At 33.9% G+C, this 21,091-nt stretch overlaps 1 protein-coding gene across 1 annotated transcript; it reads right to left on the bottom strand.

Moving 5' to 3' along the window:
• LOC18612967 (basic leucine zipper 61) lies at positions 16,627–20,271 on the bottom strand. The gene is made up of 4 exons (XM_007049964.2): positions 19,129–20,271; positions 18,850–18,940; positions 18,610–18,736; positions 16,627–17,656 (listed from the first exon to the last, which is right to left on the bottom strand). The coding sequence occupies exons 1-4, from the start codon at positions 19,641–19,643 to the stop codon at positions 17,493–17,495; spliced, it is 897 nt and encodes a 298-aa protein (XP_007050026.2). The 5' UTR covers positions 19,644–20,271; the 3' UTR covers positions 16,627–17,492.

The following is a 21,091-nucleotide window of genomic DNA, read 5'->3' as shown; positions in this document are numbered from 1 at the left end:
GTAACTCTATCTTATGATCGACAACTTGGCAAGCTGGTAGAACCTTAGGTAGTTGTTCTAGCATCATATCTTGAAATTCCTCCAAAACTAGCTTTACTCCCTAAGGTATTGGACTTGTATTATCTCCACTTTTGTATATGGCATGGCCACATAGGAAGGGTCTCTTTTCATGATCCTTTTCTTGAGCTGAACAGCTGATATAATCTTTTTTCCACTCTTAGGTAAAATTGTAGCTGGTACCACACATGGTTGTTCCCCGAAGAACATTTGACAACTCACAGCCTATGAAGCTTCCCTTGGTCGGATCTCTCAATATATTTCCCATAGTGGGATCCTTGTGAACTTCCCTGATGACTCTATCGGCATGATGAATTCATATGGCCCTAACAACCTCTAATCTTGGCCCTCTTGGGCTTGGGTTCATCTGATTGACCTTTCACATCCTTAAGCTCCAATCTTTGTGTGTAGTTCACTGCTTTAGAGTAACTAATGAACTCATGCGAGGTGACAACCCTATACAATAGGCGTAATAGTCCATTCACAAACTTCTAGGTCCACATCCTCTCTGTAACGGTCAAGTATATAGTATACCTAGCCAACTCTGTGAACTTCACACTGTTCTCTGCCATTGACATGCCTAGTGTTTGCATTAAAGTCTTAAACTCACATGATGTTGTCTATTTTGCACACGCAAGTATACATTTCAAACAAGTAATATAGCGATGAAGTAGAGTATCGTTCCCACGGAAATTTGTTCCTAAAGTTTCACTAAGTACTAAAATTATAAAACAAATTAATCTAATTTAAGTAATCCAAAAAATGAAGAAAAACTAATTAAAAATAATTAAAAATCAAGACTAAATAAACTAACGTAGTAAATAAGTTGAGAAAAGCAATTTATTAAAAACCTAGGATTATGGGTTCATTCAACATTTCATCTGATACTAGCTTTTTTTATTATTTATTTTTCCTCGGTGATTTTACTAACCTAGTATCCAAAGCTATGGACAAGTCTTCGTCGAATTGCTTATACAAATACCTAACTTAATTAATTCACTATATGTCTATAGGAATCAATTAAATTAAGTTCATTAAGCAAGTGTCCTAATGTGGCTATGTATGGCAATTGGTGTATGTCTACTCAAATCGCGAATCCGATCACCTAAGTCACATGAACATACCTATTCAAACTTTAGTCCAATCTAAAATTTATCTGTCAAGTCTCAATTAGATTCACAAATCAATTAATTGTTGGCCAGACAATCAAAAGCATTAAGAACAGATTTGAATAAGCAAAACTACACCAATTCATGATAATTAAAAGAGAAACTAATATTCAAAATAAATGTTGAAATCCACTACAATTCTAGAAAAATAGTTTAGCCCATAATATCTAATAAAAACAATATCCAAAGAAATTTAGCCATGAATCCAAGTCAAAGAAAATAAGAAAAACACAAAAGTAGAGAAAGAAACTAATTATTAAAGCTTTGCAATCTTAATTCTCTCTCAAATTCTCTTGTTTTCTTACTTTGTTCTTGAATTAAAATCTACAGAATAGTTGTTTGCTGCCTCCCCCTTAAAACCTTTAAAAAAAATCCCTTAAATAGGCTCAAAGTGACCTAATTTCCAAAATCCCATCAAATTTTTATTTTTGAAAAATCGTCCAGCCTTGTGGTCTTGATTTCTTGGTGCCGTGGTGCTGAATTTTTTCCTTAAGAGTGCCATAACGCTGTGCTCTCGGGAAAATGTTGGTGCACCATTTTAGCTCAACATCGTAGCCATGTTTTCCAGCGCTACAGCTATCTATCAATTTTAAACTTGATTTTCACCCTAATTTGTTAGTAACCAGGAAATGTAGTAAACATAAAAGTGTTAGGCATATCTCTTACATTTCCAATGGATTAAGAATCACATCAAGTAGACTTCTGGGTTGAAAAATATGCTCTAAATACTACATCATGCTCAGTCCATGCATATTGCTACAATGCTCCGAATTAGACAAATATTTTGACTATGATACGATCAGAGCTGGGGAGTAGTAAACATAAAATTGTAGCCCTTCCTCTTAGAATTCTAGTGATCCAAGAATCACGTCATTGGAAGTTATGTAGAGAGAGATATGGTCAAAATACCGAAACATATATGAATGAAGCCATCACCATACTTGCACAGATTTTCATCAAATGAGCCTTTTTCATCAAATTTTCTACAAAAGCAATAAAAGAAATTAGCAACACCACTCTTAAAGTAATTTAAAATAAAATAACATAAAATTAAACTAAATTAACTAAATTAACCACTAAACAAGTAATCAAACTTAAACTAGAGAAACACCTAAAATGTTAAAATTCAAACATAAAATCTCAATAGTCTAGCTACTTAAGCCCCCAAAACGTGTCAAATAACACTATATAATAAAGTTATTACATGCTCTCACCTCTTGCACACTATCGAGCAAAAAATGCTCTAGAAATGTTGTGTTGAACTCATTCGAAGTCATTACAGCAGCATCAGTTGCCCTATCATTAAGCAACATCTCATACCACTATTGGGTTACTTTGCCAAGTCTAAAGACAGAAAACTCAACTGATCCTGTGCTAGTGCAACTCAAAGCATTACATACCATCTTTATCTCATCTAAAAACTCTTAAGCATCATTTGTTGGATTTGATATAGAAAACTGTAGAGGTCTCAATCTCATAAACTCTGACAGCGAAACCTTAAATGTTACTCTAGCAATCCAGACTATTGGTTGTCATCATGACTCTGTACTCTGAAGGAGGCTTGAATAGTGAGGTGGCCTTTGCCTCATCTCCTCTAATCTAATATCTCCTAAGCTAGTAACTCCATAGTCTGACTGACTCCTTGTAAGTCGGTGGTTGGGTCTTCTAAGGTCACTACCTTTGTTGAGGGAGTTACAACCTTAGGACCCTATCCTTCTATCTGTGCACAATTGGGGGTATCCGTCCTCCCTGAACTAGCAACCTTGTTGCATCTGCCATAGCCTCTGATAGTAGGCATATATGGTTTATCAATGTTCTTCATGGGAACCTCATGCTCTATTATGCCTCTAGCATTAGCTTATGTCCTAAGCAACTAGACAAGAGCAATCATATATGATAAAACTAAACACTTTAGACTTATGACCATACTAGACTTATCTCTTAAACATAAAAGGGTTAAATAGACAAGGAATTATATGTGGGTCTCTTGTTCTTTGTTTGTGCCTAGTTACACGAAACAAAACCAAGATTCGTACATATGACCCTAAACATTTTGCTGACAACCAAAGAAATCTTAGGATTCTATGAACGCAAAGCTTTGATACCAACTTTGTCATATCCCATTTACTAAAGGGATCGTGACTGACACATAGACCTTGACGGGTATAGCCCATTAGGCCCAAGCAAGCTTCTTAACCTCATTCAATCATCAATCGCATATAAACGTAGTTAAATGTAAATATAAACCTCCATGCATAGGCGAAAACACAATTATGGACTTCTCAACATAAAAGGAGTACATGCTTCATTCATAAATATGTACTAGTACATTTAACATAAAACCTAAAAAAGCACCCTATGTGCTCATTTAGGCTCGCAAGCAATCATTCACAATATTCACATAACCTCATGAAATTAATTTGACATTCCAAGGCTCTACATTCATAATATTCACATATTATCATAAAGTAACTTGCCACACAATGGTTTAACATTCCAGTGCAAACAAATTTATATATAAACAAAACAAAAAACTGACTCATCAACGAAACATGACTCAACTTGCTAGATATCAAGAGGCTGCTAGACACCTACCAATGAAGTATGAATGGATAACGTTATGAGACCTCAACCTTTATAGGCTTGTAACTAAGTATAGACACAATAACATGGACCAGGGGTAGTTTCGTCATTTTCTCTAATAAGCTTTCAGAAGAAATTTTTATTATATTTTAAGGTCTAAATAGGCATAAGACCGCATAAATGATGTGTAATGATGAAAACCCGAAGAAAACTAGAAATGACAATAATTTTCACTACAGGGGTAAAATGGTCATTTTTACGTCGAGTCAAAATTTTTCAAGTTTCGTAAACCTAAGCATGTCTAAACCACTATGGATCTTGTCCCAGTGTCAAAAGAGTAAAAAGATTGCATATAGGGGTGGAGAAGGACAAGCTAACTTACAAAGGGCATTTTCGTAATTTTTAAGGGAGTGGATAAGCTTGGGCTATAAATATCTTCTCCTTCTAGCAGCTTCTTGAAATTTCCAGCAGTTTCTTCTTCTTCTTCTCCTCCCAATTCACGTTGCTTCCATCCTCCATAGAAGCTTGATGTGAGACCTTGACCTTTATAGACTCGTAGATAAAAATCTACGCGATATCCCTAATCAGGGTAATTTCGTCATTTTCTCAATAAGCCCATAAAAGTAAGTTTTAAACAATATTATGGCTTAAGTAGGCCTAAAGTATAAATGAATGATGAAAATATGGGTGAAACGACAAGGAAATAAAATTTTTGATGATTTTCATGTTCTAAGGGTAAAACAGTAATTTTACGAGTTTACGGGGGCAAAGTTGGAATTTTGGAATTTTACACCACCTAACACTTGTCATGCCCATGGATTTCAGCGATTAACATTTTACATTGTGGATAATTGAAACATTTTATGTGGTGGAGAGAGATTGCTTAATGGATAAGTATTACACATGGACCAATGGAAACATGCCATATGTCAAGCTTGGATCATTCTAGAATTTCCTTGTAAAATCTATTTAAAACTCTCTTAGTCTCACCCATATGGCTGGCCAAAGCATGAAGTGAAGAGGAAAGGAAAGAACACAAACCCTAGGTGGGAAAATTGAAGAAAAAGTGTGGGATTCCAAGGAATTAAGCAAGGTAAGTGAAAATTCTTTATTTTTACTTGAGATTTACAATACCCATGCTTTATTTTCTTATTTCTATGTTTGAAAAACATGATTTCATAGTGAATAAGTGGTAGGCAAAATAGGTATGGAGAGAGAATGATCTTGGATTAGTTTGATTTTTAGGTATGTTAGTGTTTTTAGGTGATTTGATTAAGAAATAATAGTTTTTGGTGTAGGAATTAATGAATAATGGTGAGGAAATTAAGTAGGAAAAATCACGGAGTTAGTGTACCATTGTTGGCTGAAAGATTCAAGAAGAAAAATGAAGATAAATTTTGCCTAATTGTGTGTTAATTAGTTTGTGCTTGGTGAATTGAGGGATTGGAAAAGAAATGGAGCAAGTTGGAGTGAAATTGGACGCATTGGCTAGTTTATCGAATGAAAAATTAACTTAGGCCAATACCGGGTCTAGATGGCTACTTGTGCATTTTTAATCTCATATCATATATATATCGAGCCTGAAATAGCTTATGACTGTTAGACATAATTTAATTGAAATATGTGTCATAGATTATGGTTAGGTGGTGAGCCATTGGATACGGGTAAAGGACTTTACCCGCTGATTGAAAATAGGAGTATTTCTACTCCTAATACCGGTGAGTGGACTGCCTATCAAAACTATTTTTGGGAATGTAATTGTTTTGTGCAAAGTGTTTGAATGATTTTATACAACTTTTCTTAAAAATGTACCTTAGGAACAAGCTTTTAGTAAAATGATTTTATATTGAGAAAATGTGCTATACAATGGTTTATGTGTTATCACAATATGATAAAATGCATGATATGCATTGGATGCTTCTTTGCATGTTGATGTGGACTCAGCTATGTGCGAGTAGGAGTGCACATAATCCGTTGCTGACTCGGCTATGTGCGAGTAGGGAGTGCGCATAAGCCGATGATGACTCGGTTATGTGCGAGTAGGGAGTGCGCATAACCCAGTGATGACCTAGCCATGTGCTAGTAGGGAGTGCGCATGAGTTGGGAATGATGATGATGGGATGGTGTGCATGATGATGATGGGTATATGGTTGTAAATGCAAATATGTGAGCATTTGATTCGTTGAAATTTGGGAGTCTACATGAATTACATGTTACTATTGTTATTTTAGCAGGATGGCTTGTTTTAAGGGAAAAGGAGACTTTTTCCTTGATGTTATAATTCTCGCTATAGCTAGATTCATTCTTGTTGCAGCGAGAAACTCTTGGGTTTGAGGGCCTTCACCAGACCTGGTTCTCGCTGCAGCGAGAATGAAGTTTGCTACAGCGAGAAACTTTCTGTCCATTTTGCTAACTTGTGGGTTTTTGCCTTATTTCCCATTTCTTTGGTACCATAGTTGAGCATGGATCTTTGTAAAGTGATTTACTCATGTGGGGTTTACATGAGGGGTTTAAAAGAGCCAAAACAATTGCATTGTTTTGAGAAAATGAATGCATCATGATTTCGTTAAACATTCCTTATGGTATGCTTGTTCCCTTTCTTGTTCACTCACTGAGTTTATGCTCACCGCTTTCAACTTCATGTTTTCAGATTACAAGGCAGCTGGTAACTAGGTCGAGGTACCTTTGTAGACTCGACTATTAGTAGGTGTCTCAACATTTAGTAAGTGTACATTCGTCAAGTTTCTCCGCTGGACATCGAGTCTTCTTTTGTTATGTATAGACGAACCTAATGTGAATTATTAAGATACATGTTGTAGACAGTGTATATACACTTGTTTGGTATGCCAGTATGAGGGGCAATGTTCAATATTATTTTGATTCTAAGTTATGATATATGACTTAGCAGTTTATGATGGAATGATGAATATGTCAGATTAATAGGCTTGCTTGGGCTTAGTGGACTATGTCCATTGGGTCCATGCGTCGGTCATGACTCGAAATTTGGGTCGTGACACTTAATTTGGAGCTTGCATAATTTTCTCTCTCTAACTCTAGTTTTCATACCTTTGTGCTCTTTTGACTAGAACCCTTGTATTATTTCACTCTCTCACTTCAAAACCCTTGATAAATCTTATTTCCATACTTTCTCTCACTAGTTGGGCATTCTAGAAAGAGAAAGAGAGAATTACCCCATTTGTTTGAAAGCTATTAGAAGAGAATTCAACTACAAAGAAACCCTAGGGTGAGTGATGAACCAAGCTTGATTTTTAATTGTGAATAATGGCTAGTAATTGGGATTATGACCTGTTTTATTGTTGAGTATGTTCATTCCTTTTATAGTGATTAAGATAGTGAACGTAGATAACCATTTAAAGTGGCAATTGAAAGCTTGCTAAGGGATAGCTTTTAGGGTTTATAAGTATGAATTGACATTATGGTAATTTTAATTTGATGGTAGGTTTTAACGAAGCCCCATCACCCCAATTGGATCATTAGGGAAATTAGAGTCAGCTAAAAGCTCAACAATATACCAGTGAGTGAACTGCCTTCAAAACTTGTTTGGGAATATAATATACTTATCACACATTTGAATGATTTTGTATAAACTTTTCCTAAAATAAGTGCCTTGGGAACAAGCTTTTGCTAAATGGTTTTGTGTTATGATATGTGGTTGCTATGGATTCATGCACTATTGCATCATGATGATATATATATATGTTGTGCATGATAGTTGACATTGTGTATGATGATTGTAACCGTGTGTGTGCACGATGTGGGGGGGATGCACATGCCGATGATGATGGTGGTGTAAGATATGGATGATGCTAGTGCCCGTGTGCACGATGTGGGGGGATGTACATGAGTCGGGTGTGATTATGATGATATGGATGTTATTTATGTATGTATGCATATCTTTACTTATGAAATGAAAAGAGCATGAATATGATATATGATTGAAATATATGTGAAATTAGATACATTGCACTTTGGGGATTTCATGTGTTTCATGTTGTTGGTGTCATTTTAACAGGATGGCTTTTATTGGGGGAATGGAACTCTTGTTCATGTTGCTCTGTTCTCGCTGTAGCGAAATTCATTCTCGCTTCAGCGAGAAACTCTCAGGTTTTTGATAGCCTCACCAGTTTGGTTCTCGCTGCAGTGAAAATGCATTCTTGCTGCAGCCAGAATGCATTCTCGCTGCAATGAGAAACATTCTATTTTGGGACCAAAATTTCGCTGCAGGGAGATTCATTCTTGCTGCAATGAAAACTTTTTGTTTTGTTTCCTTTTTGGTTCGATTGCTGCTCCATTTTCTATTTTTTTGGTACCATAGTTGAGCTTGGACTTTCAACATTAAGGAATAAGTGAATTAAGTTTAAAATGAGTAGGTTTGGTGAGAAACCCTCGGCCAGTTGAGGAACCCTCATTCGGCTAATAACTTAATCCCAACGTCGCTGCAGCAAAAATTCACGCTGCAGCGAAAATGCCTTTTCGTGTATGGTTCATCATTACCAAGTGATTAATATTTAAGGGTTCAATTAGGGGTTTTCAATATGAATGAAATTAAATTGCATTGTTTTATAAACAAGTGCATCATGATTTTAAATTCTCCCTTATGGTTGCTTGTTCCCTTCCTTGTTCACTCACTGGGTTTATACTCACCGTTTTCAACTTCATGTTTTCAGATCATGAGGCAGCCGATAACTAGGATGAGGTGTCCTTGTAGACTTGCATCCATCTTTTGCTAGGTGTCTCGGCATTCAGTAGCTGTACATTCATCCGAGTCTCTCCGCTGGAAGTTGGGTATTCTTTTGTTGTGTATAGACAAACCTAATGTAGATTATTAAGATACATGTTGTAGACAATGTATATATACTTGTTTGGTATGCCAATATGAGGTGGCAATGTTTAATTTTATTTTGATCCTAAGTTATGAAATGTGACTTAGTAGTTTATGATGGAATGATGAACATGTCAGATTAATAGGCTTGCTTGGGCTTAGTGGATTACGTCCATTGGGCCCATGCACCGGTCATGGCCCGAAATTTGGGTCGTGATAAACGTCTTCGTGACACTAGTTGCTAGCAAGAAGGTGTTATCATTGATCTGCAACAAAAATAAATAGAGAAAATAACATGTGAGTTACAAAGACTCCATGAATGGAAACAGGAAAGGGACAAGCCAAGGGATAAGAATATTTTGTAAACATGCAATATTAAACACGTATGAGTCATAAATCTTTCCTCATTATTATAATAATCATGAAACATAGTGGATAAACATCATTCATGGGGTATTACATGGAAAACAACTTTGTATAAACCTTTGGAAATCATTTAACTTTGAAATTCTCATCAAATTCACTCAAATAACCTTTTTCTATAATTAATCTATTGATACATTCTTGAATATATAAATACCTTTTAAAAATTTATCGATACTTTAGTGGAATGTATTTATCCCTGTCAAAATGGGCCTGGCCCATTGGGTCGGCTTATTTTTTTATCAAATATGGGGTAGGGTGGGCCTAAAAATTTAGGCCCATATTTAAGCTGGACCTAAATGGGCCAGCCCACCAAATCAGTGGGTTAGGGCGGGCTAGCCTTATGGGCCAAAAAAATAAATAATTTTAATTAATTTAATAATTTTATATATTTTATTATATAAGATTAATAATTTAATTACCAATAATATTGTTTATTTTATATATTTTAATGTGTTTAACCTATACTTATCAAATTAATAATTTTAATTTATAAATAAAATCATAAAATAATTTTATTATAAAATTATAAAAATGATTTTTTTAAAAAAAATAAAAAATGGGCTGACCCAACCTAGCCCATGGGCTAGCAAAGGGTGGGCTGGGTTGAGGTTTTCATGGCCCATATAAAAAATGGGCTGGCCAGACCCGACCCATATTTTCTTAGCCCACAAGGGCTCGGGCTAGCCCAGCCCATATTGACAGCTCTAAATGTATTGATATATTTCACACAAAAAGCCTCTTGAAGCATTTTGTTTAGAATGTATAGATACATACTCCATATGTATCGATACTTTGAGCTCAAAATCCTAGATTTCTAGGCAAAATTCTCCATTTTTGCTAACTAAAAGTCCTCTTACCATTTGGGACTAATTATAAGGTCAATGATGAATAAAGTCCTAAGGATCCTTAGTTAAGTGCTAGCTTACATTAGTGGAGATGGAGATGAAAATCACACATATGAAACTCTAAACTAGTTTGAAGTTTGCATAAGCATAAACCTATCCGAAGTGCATGATATTCATTGTAAGATATTTCACACACACACACATGGAAATCCATTCAAAAATGAGCTTGCATTTGAATGTAATGTGAACTTTGATAATATTTGTGTTTTACTTTGAGTTTGGAAATGAGATAATTTATGAAGAAATTAAAGGTGATCAATGACTTGGTCCAACCTACTCCTAGTTTGATGTTTTCAACTATGTTATGCTTTTTTTATCTTAGGTTTTGCTTGAGGACTAGCAAAATAGTAAGTTTAGGGGTGTAATATCTCTATTACATAGAGTTATTTTGCCACATTATGATTGCTAAAAATAGCTAAGTTCTTGTGCTTTCAAGTTGATTTTAGGTAGTTCTTATGTTTTTCATTATTAAGTTTAATGCATGTTGAACTACTTTAATTTGAGTAGTTTTAGCTCATTTTTTTGTTAAAAGTCCTAATTTGAGAAATTACTGATTTAGTCTTTGTCTTGAAGGTTCTAAAGTGCATATGGCTTCATGAAAGTGAACCGTGCAAAGATGGCTAGGTATAGATTTTTATTGAACATGCTACAGTATTTTGAGCATAACCCTCACTCCAAAAATTCAATTTATGTGATTCTTAGACCATTGAAAAGCTAAGAGACAGAGCTACAACTTTCATATTTATCCCTTTGCCCTATTTAGCCTCTAAGTAGGAGAAAATCACATTGAAATACAAATTCCAGAGAGTTTAATGCCTAAGCGCCAGCCACCTGCCACTACGACACCAATGCTGCTATTTTTTCTCTCGATACTTCTAGTTTTAATTTTTTAGGGCTTTTTAAGGGTTTATAAATTGGACTTTTTCGACTGAGAAGGGAGAGGATTGAGCAGCAACTTTTTCAGAGAAAAAGAGTGATTTTGCACAAAAGAAAAACAAGAAGAAAGCAAGAGAAGTGAAGATTGGATTTGACAAAAAACTTTTTCTCACTCTAGTTTTGTTATATCTTTCTCTTTTGCTGTGAACATGAATGTTTTGATGAAATTATGTTGTTTGCTTCAGTTATCATGAGTTAAACTATTTTTTTGGAATTGTGATGGATTTCAACATGGAATTTAAATATTTGTTTCTCTTTTGTTTATTATGAATGGTTAGGGTTTTGTTTATTCAAATCTGTTCGTAATGCTTTTGATTGTCTAGCTAACAATTGAATGATTTGTGAATCTAGATGAGACTTGACAGAGTAATTTTAGATTGGATTAAGTTTTGAATAGTGTATGTTCACGTCACTTAGAGAATAAGTGATCTTATTCACAATTAGGATAGACATACGCCTGAATGCCATACATAGTCAAATTAGAACACGAGATTAACGAACCTTATTTAATTGATTACTATAGACATATAGTGATCCAATTAAGTTAGGCAGTTGTACAAGCTTCTTAATAGAGACTTATGCATAAGTTTGGATTCTAGGCTAGCAAAACAACCCATAAATGTAAATATTGAGAGAAATGATGCTAGATGAAGTATTGAATGAACCTATAATCCTAAGTTTTAATCTATTGTCTTTCTAGTGAATTTTTAGTTTTTGTTAATTAGTTAATGTTTGATTAAATTTAGTTGCAATTTCTTTTATACAAAATTGAGTTACTTGAATAAAAGTAATCTGTTATAATTTTACTACTTAATGAAAAATTAGGAGCAAATCCCTATCGGATACAATTATGGACTTACTGTCTATATTACTTGTTCGATATGTATACTTGTGTGTACTAAATTGACAACAACAAATTACCTATAAAACCTACCCAACTTATTTATATTAAATACCATTTAAGTAAATGTCCTCATTTTTACTTCTTTCCTTTTTACTCTCCATTTACTTATGATGTTTAATGTAAATAAGCAAACAACCCCTCCCCCCAAATTTGGATTCAATAAAAATATAGAAAAATAAAAATTCAAAAGAATCAAAATCTAAATTTTGGTTTCAAGCAAATGAAACCATTTACCATAGCAAATGAACTCTAAAAATTTTGGAAAAATCATTTTTAGTCATCTAAATATCAAGGGAATCGTTACCGTCATTTTTTATTTTCAAAAGATTGTTTTATAAAAATCATATACTTTGACCTTTTCTAAACTTAAAAAATTTTCTGTTTGAAAATTGACAGATAGCCAAAAGTGTCAATGAATTCTTTTAAAGGTTAAAACTAAGTTTGATATTCAAAATATGTAATCTATATGTTCACATAAGGATTTCCTAACTTATCCTTTTACTCAAGGTGGGATTTCACAAGTCCTAAAACTATAAATTACAAAAGAGTAATGTATATGATACAACAAGGTAGTTTCCATATCCAAAGGGAATGCCGATATGATATGCAAACTTCAAAGGCCTATGGACTTAAACGAGCAACTAATAGTGGGAACATTTGTTTTGATAAGACAATCAGAAGGTTTGATTTTACCAAAAACAATGATAAGCTTTGTGTGTATAAGAAGAAAATTAGGAGTGTTGACATATGTAAATGCCATATGCTAAATAGGAAATAGCATTTGGATGCTACAATTTATCAAGCTGTAGATATCCAAAAAATTCTCTATGATGGAAATGGGAAAAGCGACATATATAAATAATGGGCAAAAGGAATTAAGATTTATAGAGATAGATCATAAAGGCTGCTTGGATTGTGCTATACAAAAACAAGGTGCTAAAAGAGTTTAATATGGAAGAGTCCAAAAGGATTTTCCTTGCCTCTCTACATTAACATGTTTTTGATGTCAAAATAAGGGAAAATACCTCATGAATAAAAATTCTATGTGATGCTATGCATTTGACTAGACATATATTATGCTTTGAATGTCAGAAGCATATACCATGCACATCTTGGTGAACGTTACTAGGTAAGCAACAAAAGTACATCCCTAAGTGCATAAGAAGATATAATGAAGTATTTTTTGTTTTTGGAGAAATTGGCAAATTTCAAAACATGCAAGGTTAGAATGATACAATCCTTTAGTTCGAAAAGATAGTTGTAAAATCACACAACGCATAAATGTTAACTCATAATAGTGGAATGGTCAATCACAAAGGTTCCAAATGTTACACAATGCATAAATGTTAACTCATAATAGTGGAACGGTCAATCACAAAGGTTCCAAATGAGAGATTGACTAAAGCTTCTATGATAAAGGCTAAATACATCTCTATGTCTGAGTCAGCATGAGAAATAGTTTGGATCTAGACGTTCATAGTTGAACTTGGTGTAATTCTTAGCTTTTTTGATTAAATAATAAGGTATTGTGACAACAATATAGCCATTGTACAAGCAAAGGAGCCAATGTCTCATTAAAGATCCGAACATGTATTAAGGTGATTGTGTTAGTATGCCATGCAAGCCAATCAGAATTCTCATGGGCAATGATGTATTGCTCATAAATGATCTTCTTACTGCATATAACGAAGCAATGTCAGATACTGATTCTGAAAAATGGCTAGAGGTCATGAAATCTGAAGTTAATGTGTGGGTGTGAACCAAGTGTGGAATTTGGTTTATCCATCTGAAGATATAAAATCAATAAGGAGCAAGTGGGCCTTGAAAAGAAAGATTGATATGGTTGGCAATGTATAAAATATTTTAATACAATCCATGCTTTGTGTATAAAATATTTTAATACCTAGTGTATTGTAGCTTTATGATTTCGACATGAAGGGTATAACAATCTTATTCCTTTTAGTTAGGATATTTTATATTAAGCAACCAAAGATTCATCTTGCTAATGAGAAAAGTTTTAAATTTTTGTTACGTTTTATAATTTGATTGCTTGACTTTTCTCAACCAAAACTACACTGATAGTGAGTTAAAGTGTGGTAAAAAGAGAAAATGATATTAAAGATGGTAACTTAAACTCAATTAATAAATTTTTTGTGCATATTTTATATTTTATTTGACATTTTAAAAACATGAAAATTAATTTAACTTAAATGTAGACACATTATTTTATACTTAAATAATAGTTTTTTTGCGCAAAACTTAAATATATATTTAATTAGTTTATTAATTACTACATTATATTTATATTTTTCAAATCATTAAGTAAAAATATTTAATAATATAATATTTATTTAATATCTAACAATATCTCAAAATATTCAACATTTAAAGAAATAACACTTATAGAAATTATAAATATTATTTAGGAAAATAATATTAAACATATGAAATCTAAAGTATATAACAAATAAAAATAATTTAAAATAAATAAAAAAGTTTAAAAGGGATTAAAGATGAGGAAATTGTAAGAAATAACCTTCCCCATAAGCCTAATTCAAAAATATCATTTTTTATGATTTTAACTATTTTTGGTCAACTTTTTGCATGACTTGACAACAATACCCTTTAAACAATTTCAGACAAATTAAAATGATTTCATTTTTCTCTATCCCGTCATCCAGACAAAATTTTCAAAATTAAATCTTGATTTCTCTCTCTAGTCAAATACTATCTACCTCACCATCCAAAGCGCAGAGATGACATCAAGCTCTTTCTTATTTTATTTTATTTTTTTGGATCATCGATCTTGGGGTTCTCAAGGTCGATGAACAGTGATTTTGCTCAGGAAGAAGGAACAACTAAAACATGTTTGATGGGTTTTATGGTGGTTTACGGTTTTGTTGTGTTTGGGATTAGGATGATTGTTAAGCATATTTGTTCGGGATTTTTATTTTTTTATGAGATTTTGAGTTGAAATTATTCAAGGAATATTTTATTTTTGTATAAGGGGAGTGAGCAAGGCCCTTCCGATAAGGATATATGATGTCTTATTCTAGAGGGTTATGGAGTTTTGTAACCTATCTTTTATGAAATGCACAATTTCATGGCTTAGCAAAAAAAGTATGTGTTTTAGATTCTTGAGTTTATTGGTTCATTTATAGAACTCCAAAGTTGAGGAGTTGAAATTGATTAAACTGGTTTTTAAGTATTGCGAGACTGATTTTTAAGTATTGTGTGACTTAATCATTATGTGACTAGTTTTTAGACATTATGTGATTAGTTTTAGGCATTGCGTGACTGGTTTTTAGACATTGCATGATTGATTTTTAAGCAATGCCTAAGTCACACAATGCCTTACTAACTAGTAACGCAATACCTTACTAACAAGTCACGCAATGCCTTAATAACAAGTCACGCAATGCCATATCAACCAATCACACAATATTTAAAAACTAGTAACGTAATGCCTAAAGTCAGTCACGCAATAACCAAAGTCAGTCACGCAATACCTAAAAACTAGTAATGTAATGCCCAAAAATCACAAAAACTGAATTCTATTTAACAAGATCAACAACTTCAAACAATGCACTATATTTCATTCAAACAAATATGCCTATGTGACAAAGGATGCTCAAAATGTTCAAAAGTTTTTCTTCATATATAAAAAATCACTCCAAAATGCTTAAAAATACTCAAAACGCTCAAAGGTTTTCTTCATATATCAAAAACTACTCCAAAATGCTTAAAATGCTTAAATGTTTTTCTTTCTGATAAGGAATATTCTAGAGATGAATTGTTTGGCGAGGAAAGTTCAAAGAATATGAGTTGGTTTGAGGCGTAGATCTAAACATATTTGACCCGTTAATAGGTTTCGGGTTGAGACGCGGAGCCAAATAAATGGGTCAGTTTCATTAAGGGTAATTTTATCTAAATTTTAATTCTCTTGGTTAAAAACAGTTAAAATTATGAATAGACCTATTGTCAGAAACGCCTTATGCATGAGGTCCATTTGAAAAAAGAACCCATTAAAGATTCTAATGTTTTGAGGGTATTTTAGGAATGAAAAAAATGAATAGTGGGGTATTATGGATAGGGTCCAATGTGATGAGTTAGCTAGACCCACCCCATCTAAGCCCAGATTGGGTCTTTGCTAAAAGTACATGTGGGCTGCTTGGTACGATTGCGCAGAATGGTGCCTCTAGAAAAGACCTAAGAACAAAAGAATGTTTTGACTTTAATGTTTATAAGAAATTCTTTAATAATATTAATAAACTATAATTTTTAATATAAAGAATATATAAAATATAAAAAATAAAACCATAATAATACTTAAAAAAACTCTAAATTATTCAAAAAATTGAATTAAGTTTTTTTTGAAAGAATTCAAATAAATTCTTATTTTCCTATTCTGTTCAATCAAGTTTTTCTACTTTTATTTTGATTAAAATAAATATTTATAATTAAAAGTTGATTAACTATCGTTAATCAAAATATCACTTGTCAATTAATGTTATGTGCTCATGATATGATATGCATGTATATCATAATAGATGAAGTTATAATATAATGATATGACCACGTGATATGTGTCATTCTTCACATCAACGTCACGTGAGTAAAATAAATGATAAATAGTATTTTACTTAAAATAAAAATATATGTATATGGTTGAGTGTAATAAATAAAAAATGAGAATTTATTTGAATATTTTGAAATAGTTTAAGAAATTTTCAAAATGTGATGTCAAAAATATACATAACTTTGATACAACCCATTAAAAAATAAAAGGTAAACAACTCTGAATTGACTTTAAAAAAATTCACTATTTACAATTCCAAATGGATTGTTACATTTTCTTGTTTCTCTTGTGTGAAATAATTTTCAGAAGAATACATTATTAGGAAAAAAAAACACCATTGAAAAAGCACATCAAAGTGGTAAATACTTCCCTGATGAGTGACAGCCCTTCTTTCATACATCCCAAAACAAAACCACTATCCTTTGCCTTCCAACACGACTTATAAAAAGAATAAACGTTGTAAAATAATAGATAAAAGTCACTCCTAATAAATAAAGACTAAACTAAACGCTCAAAGCTGACAAAATAAGACTACTGCTGCAACTAAAAGAATCAAAACCACACCCCTAGGCTACCTCTTGGATCTTCATCGGCTAAAGCAAAGACAAACCTGAATTTCTTTTAAGGCTTTGAAGCCACAGATATGGATGGCTTGCTTTCCTGCAAACCAATCATGTAATCCGTGGTGGAGCCCCCGAGCCTGAGTGGAGTTAACACATCACGTGAATGCACAGGCACAGCGTTTAGCATTAGTGGCCACCGCAGCAAACCCTTCTTTTGTCATTCCAAATCAAGATTCACTAATTATTAGGTACCATACTCCAAAACTTAATACGCCAAAACTTTTCAATTTTTCCTAATTCTAAGATTCTGCCAAAACCCACCAAAATCACAATGAGATTGATCATCACAATTAAAAGGTATGTGACCAAAGACAAATATATATATATATATATATATATATATATATAAATCAGGCAGCTTGATTTATATACATATAGATGGATTCTAGACAAGGAGATTTTATCATTGGTTTTGGCCATTCTTGACAGAATTTCAATCGAGGATTTCTGTGGCTGAGAACTCAAACTCAAACATTGACAAGTTTCTCTTTCTCAGCGGATGCCTGAACATCAGCTGCTTGTGGTGGTGTTGGTGTTGGTGAGTGAGCAGCATTTTCCATCTTCTTTAGGTTTTGCTGATGGTACACTTGCCTCAGTCTCTCTATTTCTCTCTTCAATGCTTCTTGATGAGCTGAATTTACGAACGAGTCGCAAGGGTTAGTTCATATATCATCCGTAATTATACACATGGACATGCACATGCATATAATTAGAATATAAAGATAAATTCAAAAGTAGAAACCAAGGAGCTTTGTAAAACATCATGCGCCTACCTAGTAGCTAAAGGCAAATCCCTACACCTGTTGAAATTTGCAGTAATTATTGTAATTAAGCTGAACAGTTAAGTTTGGTTATCTTTGTTTAACTTACACATAGTCATCTGTCAACCGAAATAGGCACCAAATATATTAAAATGCAACATCATCAAGGGGGGTATCTATCACCAAACAATTTTCAGCCAATTTAAGGAACTTTATTACGGAGTAGCAGTTCTTTATTAAATCCAAATTCAGAATGGTCATTAAGATTTTAATTATAATTGATCTCCACAGTGGTTAACTAAAGAAACAGCTACCATATGAAAAGCTTTTGCTCATTCTGCCACTCACTTTTAGTAAGCTAGCTACTTACTGCTCCAATCAAATTAAGCCGTTTCCGGCTTGTAAACCGTACAAAGACACAATTATGTTATACATAATGTATAATTCGTTTCAGCCACAGCAATGGAGTCGATGTAAGAGGCCTTTGCACAATTTGCAGGCCTACAATGAACAGCATTTTCCCCCTAGTCCTACAATGCGGTTATTGGATATAGGGGAAAGGAAAACTAAAAGGGGATGCAAACCAAAATGTTGTACTAGCTAGGAGCAAGCTTTACCGAGGGAAAACACTTTCTTTCTTTGGATTCTCATATCCTGTAATCATAATTATTTATAAAGCAGATTCCTTTAAAATGTTGAGTAGGGATTCAGTTCATGTGATGATGATGCTGAGCGTGCATGAGATATTCATATTCATATATATTAATTTGTAGAAGAAAAAACTTTATTATTGGTTGGATAAAAAAAAGTAGCTAATTATTACCATCTTTGAATATTTTGTCTTGCGCCAGTGCTGCGATTCTTTGCTTGAGAGCACTATTGTCGACATTCAGAAGCAAACGTTGATGGTCTAGAAATGCAACTCGTGGTGACAGCACCGAAACTTCAGCCTTAATTGACCAGAACAAATTAATGCTTTTCTTTTAGTGAAATTAATTAATTCATGATAATGGTGTTTCTTGTGAAAGATACAGAGAGGGTAATTAAATTAAACAACACATACCTGCAATGAAGTGACGCTACGTTCAAGCTCTGAAATGTATTGCAGCTTCCTCACCCGTGATCTTTGTGCAGATTGTCTGTTAGCCAGGATTCTAGTACATATTGCAAATTCAGATGGGAACACAAAAAAAAAAAAGGAAAATTCATTCAGATAATTCAGAATATGTATATATAAAATATACGATTCTGATTTTTCTAACATAAAATTTAATTTGTTTATGAAAATATTCCTAGAAGGAAACAAGAAAAAAACATATTATTAGCATTGGCGCATGATTACCTCTTGACCCTCTTGGGATCAATTATTCGGTCGGTAGAAGCATTTGTGTTGGCTTGCGACTCCATTTTGCATTGGCTTTGAACCTCCTCCGATTCCTTCCTAATCATCTCCATCTGCTGCTTCTGATCGTCATTAATGCTGTTGTGATCGGATGGCGAAGAAGGGTTTGAGGAAGATACCGTGGGGGCCACGGCATTTGGCACATCATCCGTGAACATGGACATGAATTGTTCATCATCAAATTTATCAAAGTCCTGGTTACTGCTACCTCCGTTTCCCGGCGGTGCATTAGAATTCGAGCCACGACATTCTTCAAGCATTGGCGCTTCCAGGAATGCAATGGAGTCGCTGACGGAACGCCGGTGAGTCCCACGCCTTACCGATGAGAAGTCCAGGAATTCGTCCACCCAGCAAGGGTTATTTTGCTGCTGGGTGCTGCTGGTGGTGGCGCTAGCTGGCATTCTCTGGTGGACCATGTCGGGCCAATTTGGGATTTTTGGAGGTAGTTGTGCCATCGACTATATCAGTAATTCAATCCGATGACACCAAATTATAATCAAGAAAGAAAGACAAGTACAATCAACATTTCCAAACGAAGCAGGCAGCTCCTTCTGCCTTACGATGTATGTTTATGTTAATACACAAAAGGAGCTAGAATTATAATTATTTGTCACAAAGACCAAAATGGACCCTGGCAAAAGCGAAACTCGCACCAACCGAAATGAAAAATATATATATATATATATATATGAACACCAGCACCAAGTTTGTAATCAACGTGCTTCCTCATCAATGTTCAAGAAGAAAGTGGCAAGCTAATTATACAAGGAGAAAGCAGAAGAGCAACCCAAACCAAAATGAGAATATCTAGCAAAGCCTATTATATATCATATACCCAAAAGCCTGCAGTTGGGGCATGTTGAGAGAGAAGAAATCCATACAACAACATGCAGCAAGCAGCAGGCAGCATCTGGATCAAAATGAAAGCATAGTAGTACTAGAATCTGTTTTCCCTTGGGCTATCAAAATCCTACTATTAAATCTCTCTCACTCTCTCTTAGGCAATGTGCAGTGGGGTCACATGGGGAGAGATTGGACAGCTATGTACAGCTGGGAGGAGGTTGGGTCTCAACGGTATTACTGGAAAGTCGCCAGTAGTTTAATAACTAAGCGGGAATCAGCCACCACGTGCCCTTGTGACCGTCCTTTCAGTGGGATGCTTATTATAGTCTCATTATTAATTTACAATTCAAATCATAGCCTGTTTTCCCATGCATCCGCCACCACCGAAACCCACATCTCAAATTCCTCGAACCATTCCATCAGGATCAGGGCTAAGCTTAGTTAAGATCTGAGATCTTAAATGTTAACCGTCATGGAAAGACTTCCAAAATGTAGTGCTTAATTTCTCATAAAACCTATTTGATGACCCAACCCATGTAATTAAATACATTCAGATTTTAGTTTATATACATATATAATTTTATATACATCATACAGTATTACTAATAATAAAGAATAAAATAAAACATAAACATGCATGTGTTATTTTAATTATTATATATGTGACTAGCAGTAAGAATATTGGAATAGTGGGCAGTTGGGGAGGGGATTTTGGGGCTGTGAGCTGTGAAAGGAAAGAGAGATTAGTAAGGATCATGTCAGGGCCATGTGAATTGTTTGCACGCTCTAAGCTTTCTTTGCTTTGTCCCCAAACCACACCCACATGTAGGGTATGTCTTTTTCCCCCTCAATTGCTATCTCTCCTGCTTCTTGGCACCTTCCATCACCATCACACTTGGAATTTATGTTGTTTTTATTAATTCCAAGTGTGGGTATGGCGGGCACTAATCATGATTACAGAGTCACAATATATAATAATAATAATAATCATAATTTGCCGGCTTCCTTCCCAAGAAATGAAGAAAGTAGTGCCTGACAATAATTAGAGCATCTTCATTAT

This window comes from Theobroma cacao, chromosome 1 (genome assembly GCF_000208745.1).
Source record: "Theobroma cacao cultivar B97-61/B2 chromosome 1, Criollo_cocoa_genome_V2, whole genome shotgun sequence".
NCBI lineage: Eukaryota > Viridiplantae > Streptophyta > Magnoliopsida > Malvales > Malvaceae > Theobroma > Theobroma cacao.
Note: the sequence above shows the minus strand (reverse complement) of the source record. Positions and strands in the feature narration are given on the sequence as shown.

Bases quoted from the DNA above. Each gene is read 5' to 3' on its own strand.
- LOC18612967 (XM_007049964.2), bottom strand. From the start codon at position 19,643: ATGGCACAACTACCTCCAAAAATCCCAAATTGGCCCGACATGGTCCAC. The intron at 18,737-18,849 runs GTATGTGTTGTT...TGGTCAATTAAG, and splicing joins GTAGCGTCACTTCATTGCAG to GCTGAAGTTTCGGTGCTGTC. The intron at 17,657-18,609 runs GTAATAATTAGC...TCGTAAATTCAG, and splicing joins AGACAAAATATTCAAAGATG to CTCATCAAGAAGCATTGAAG.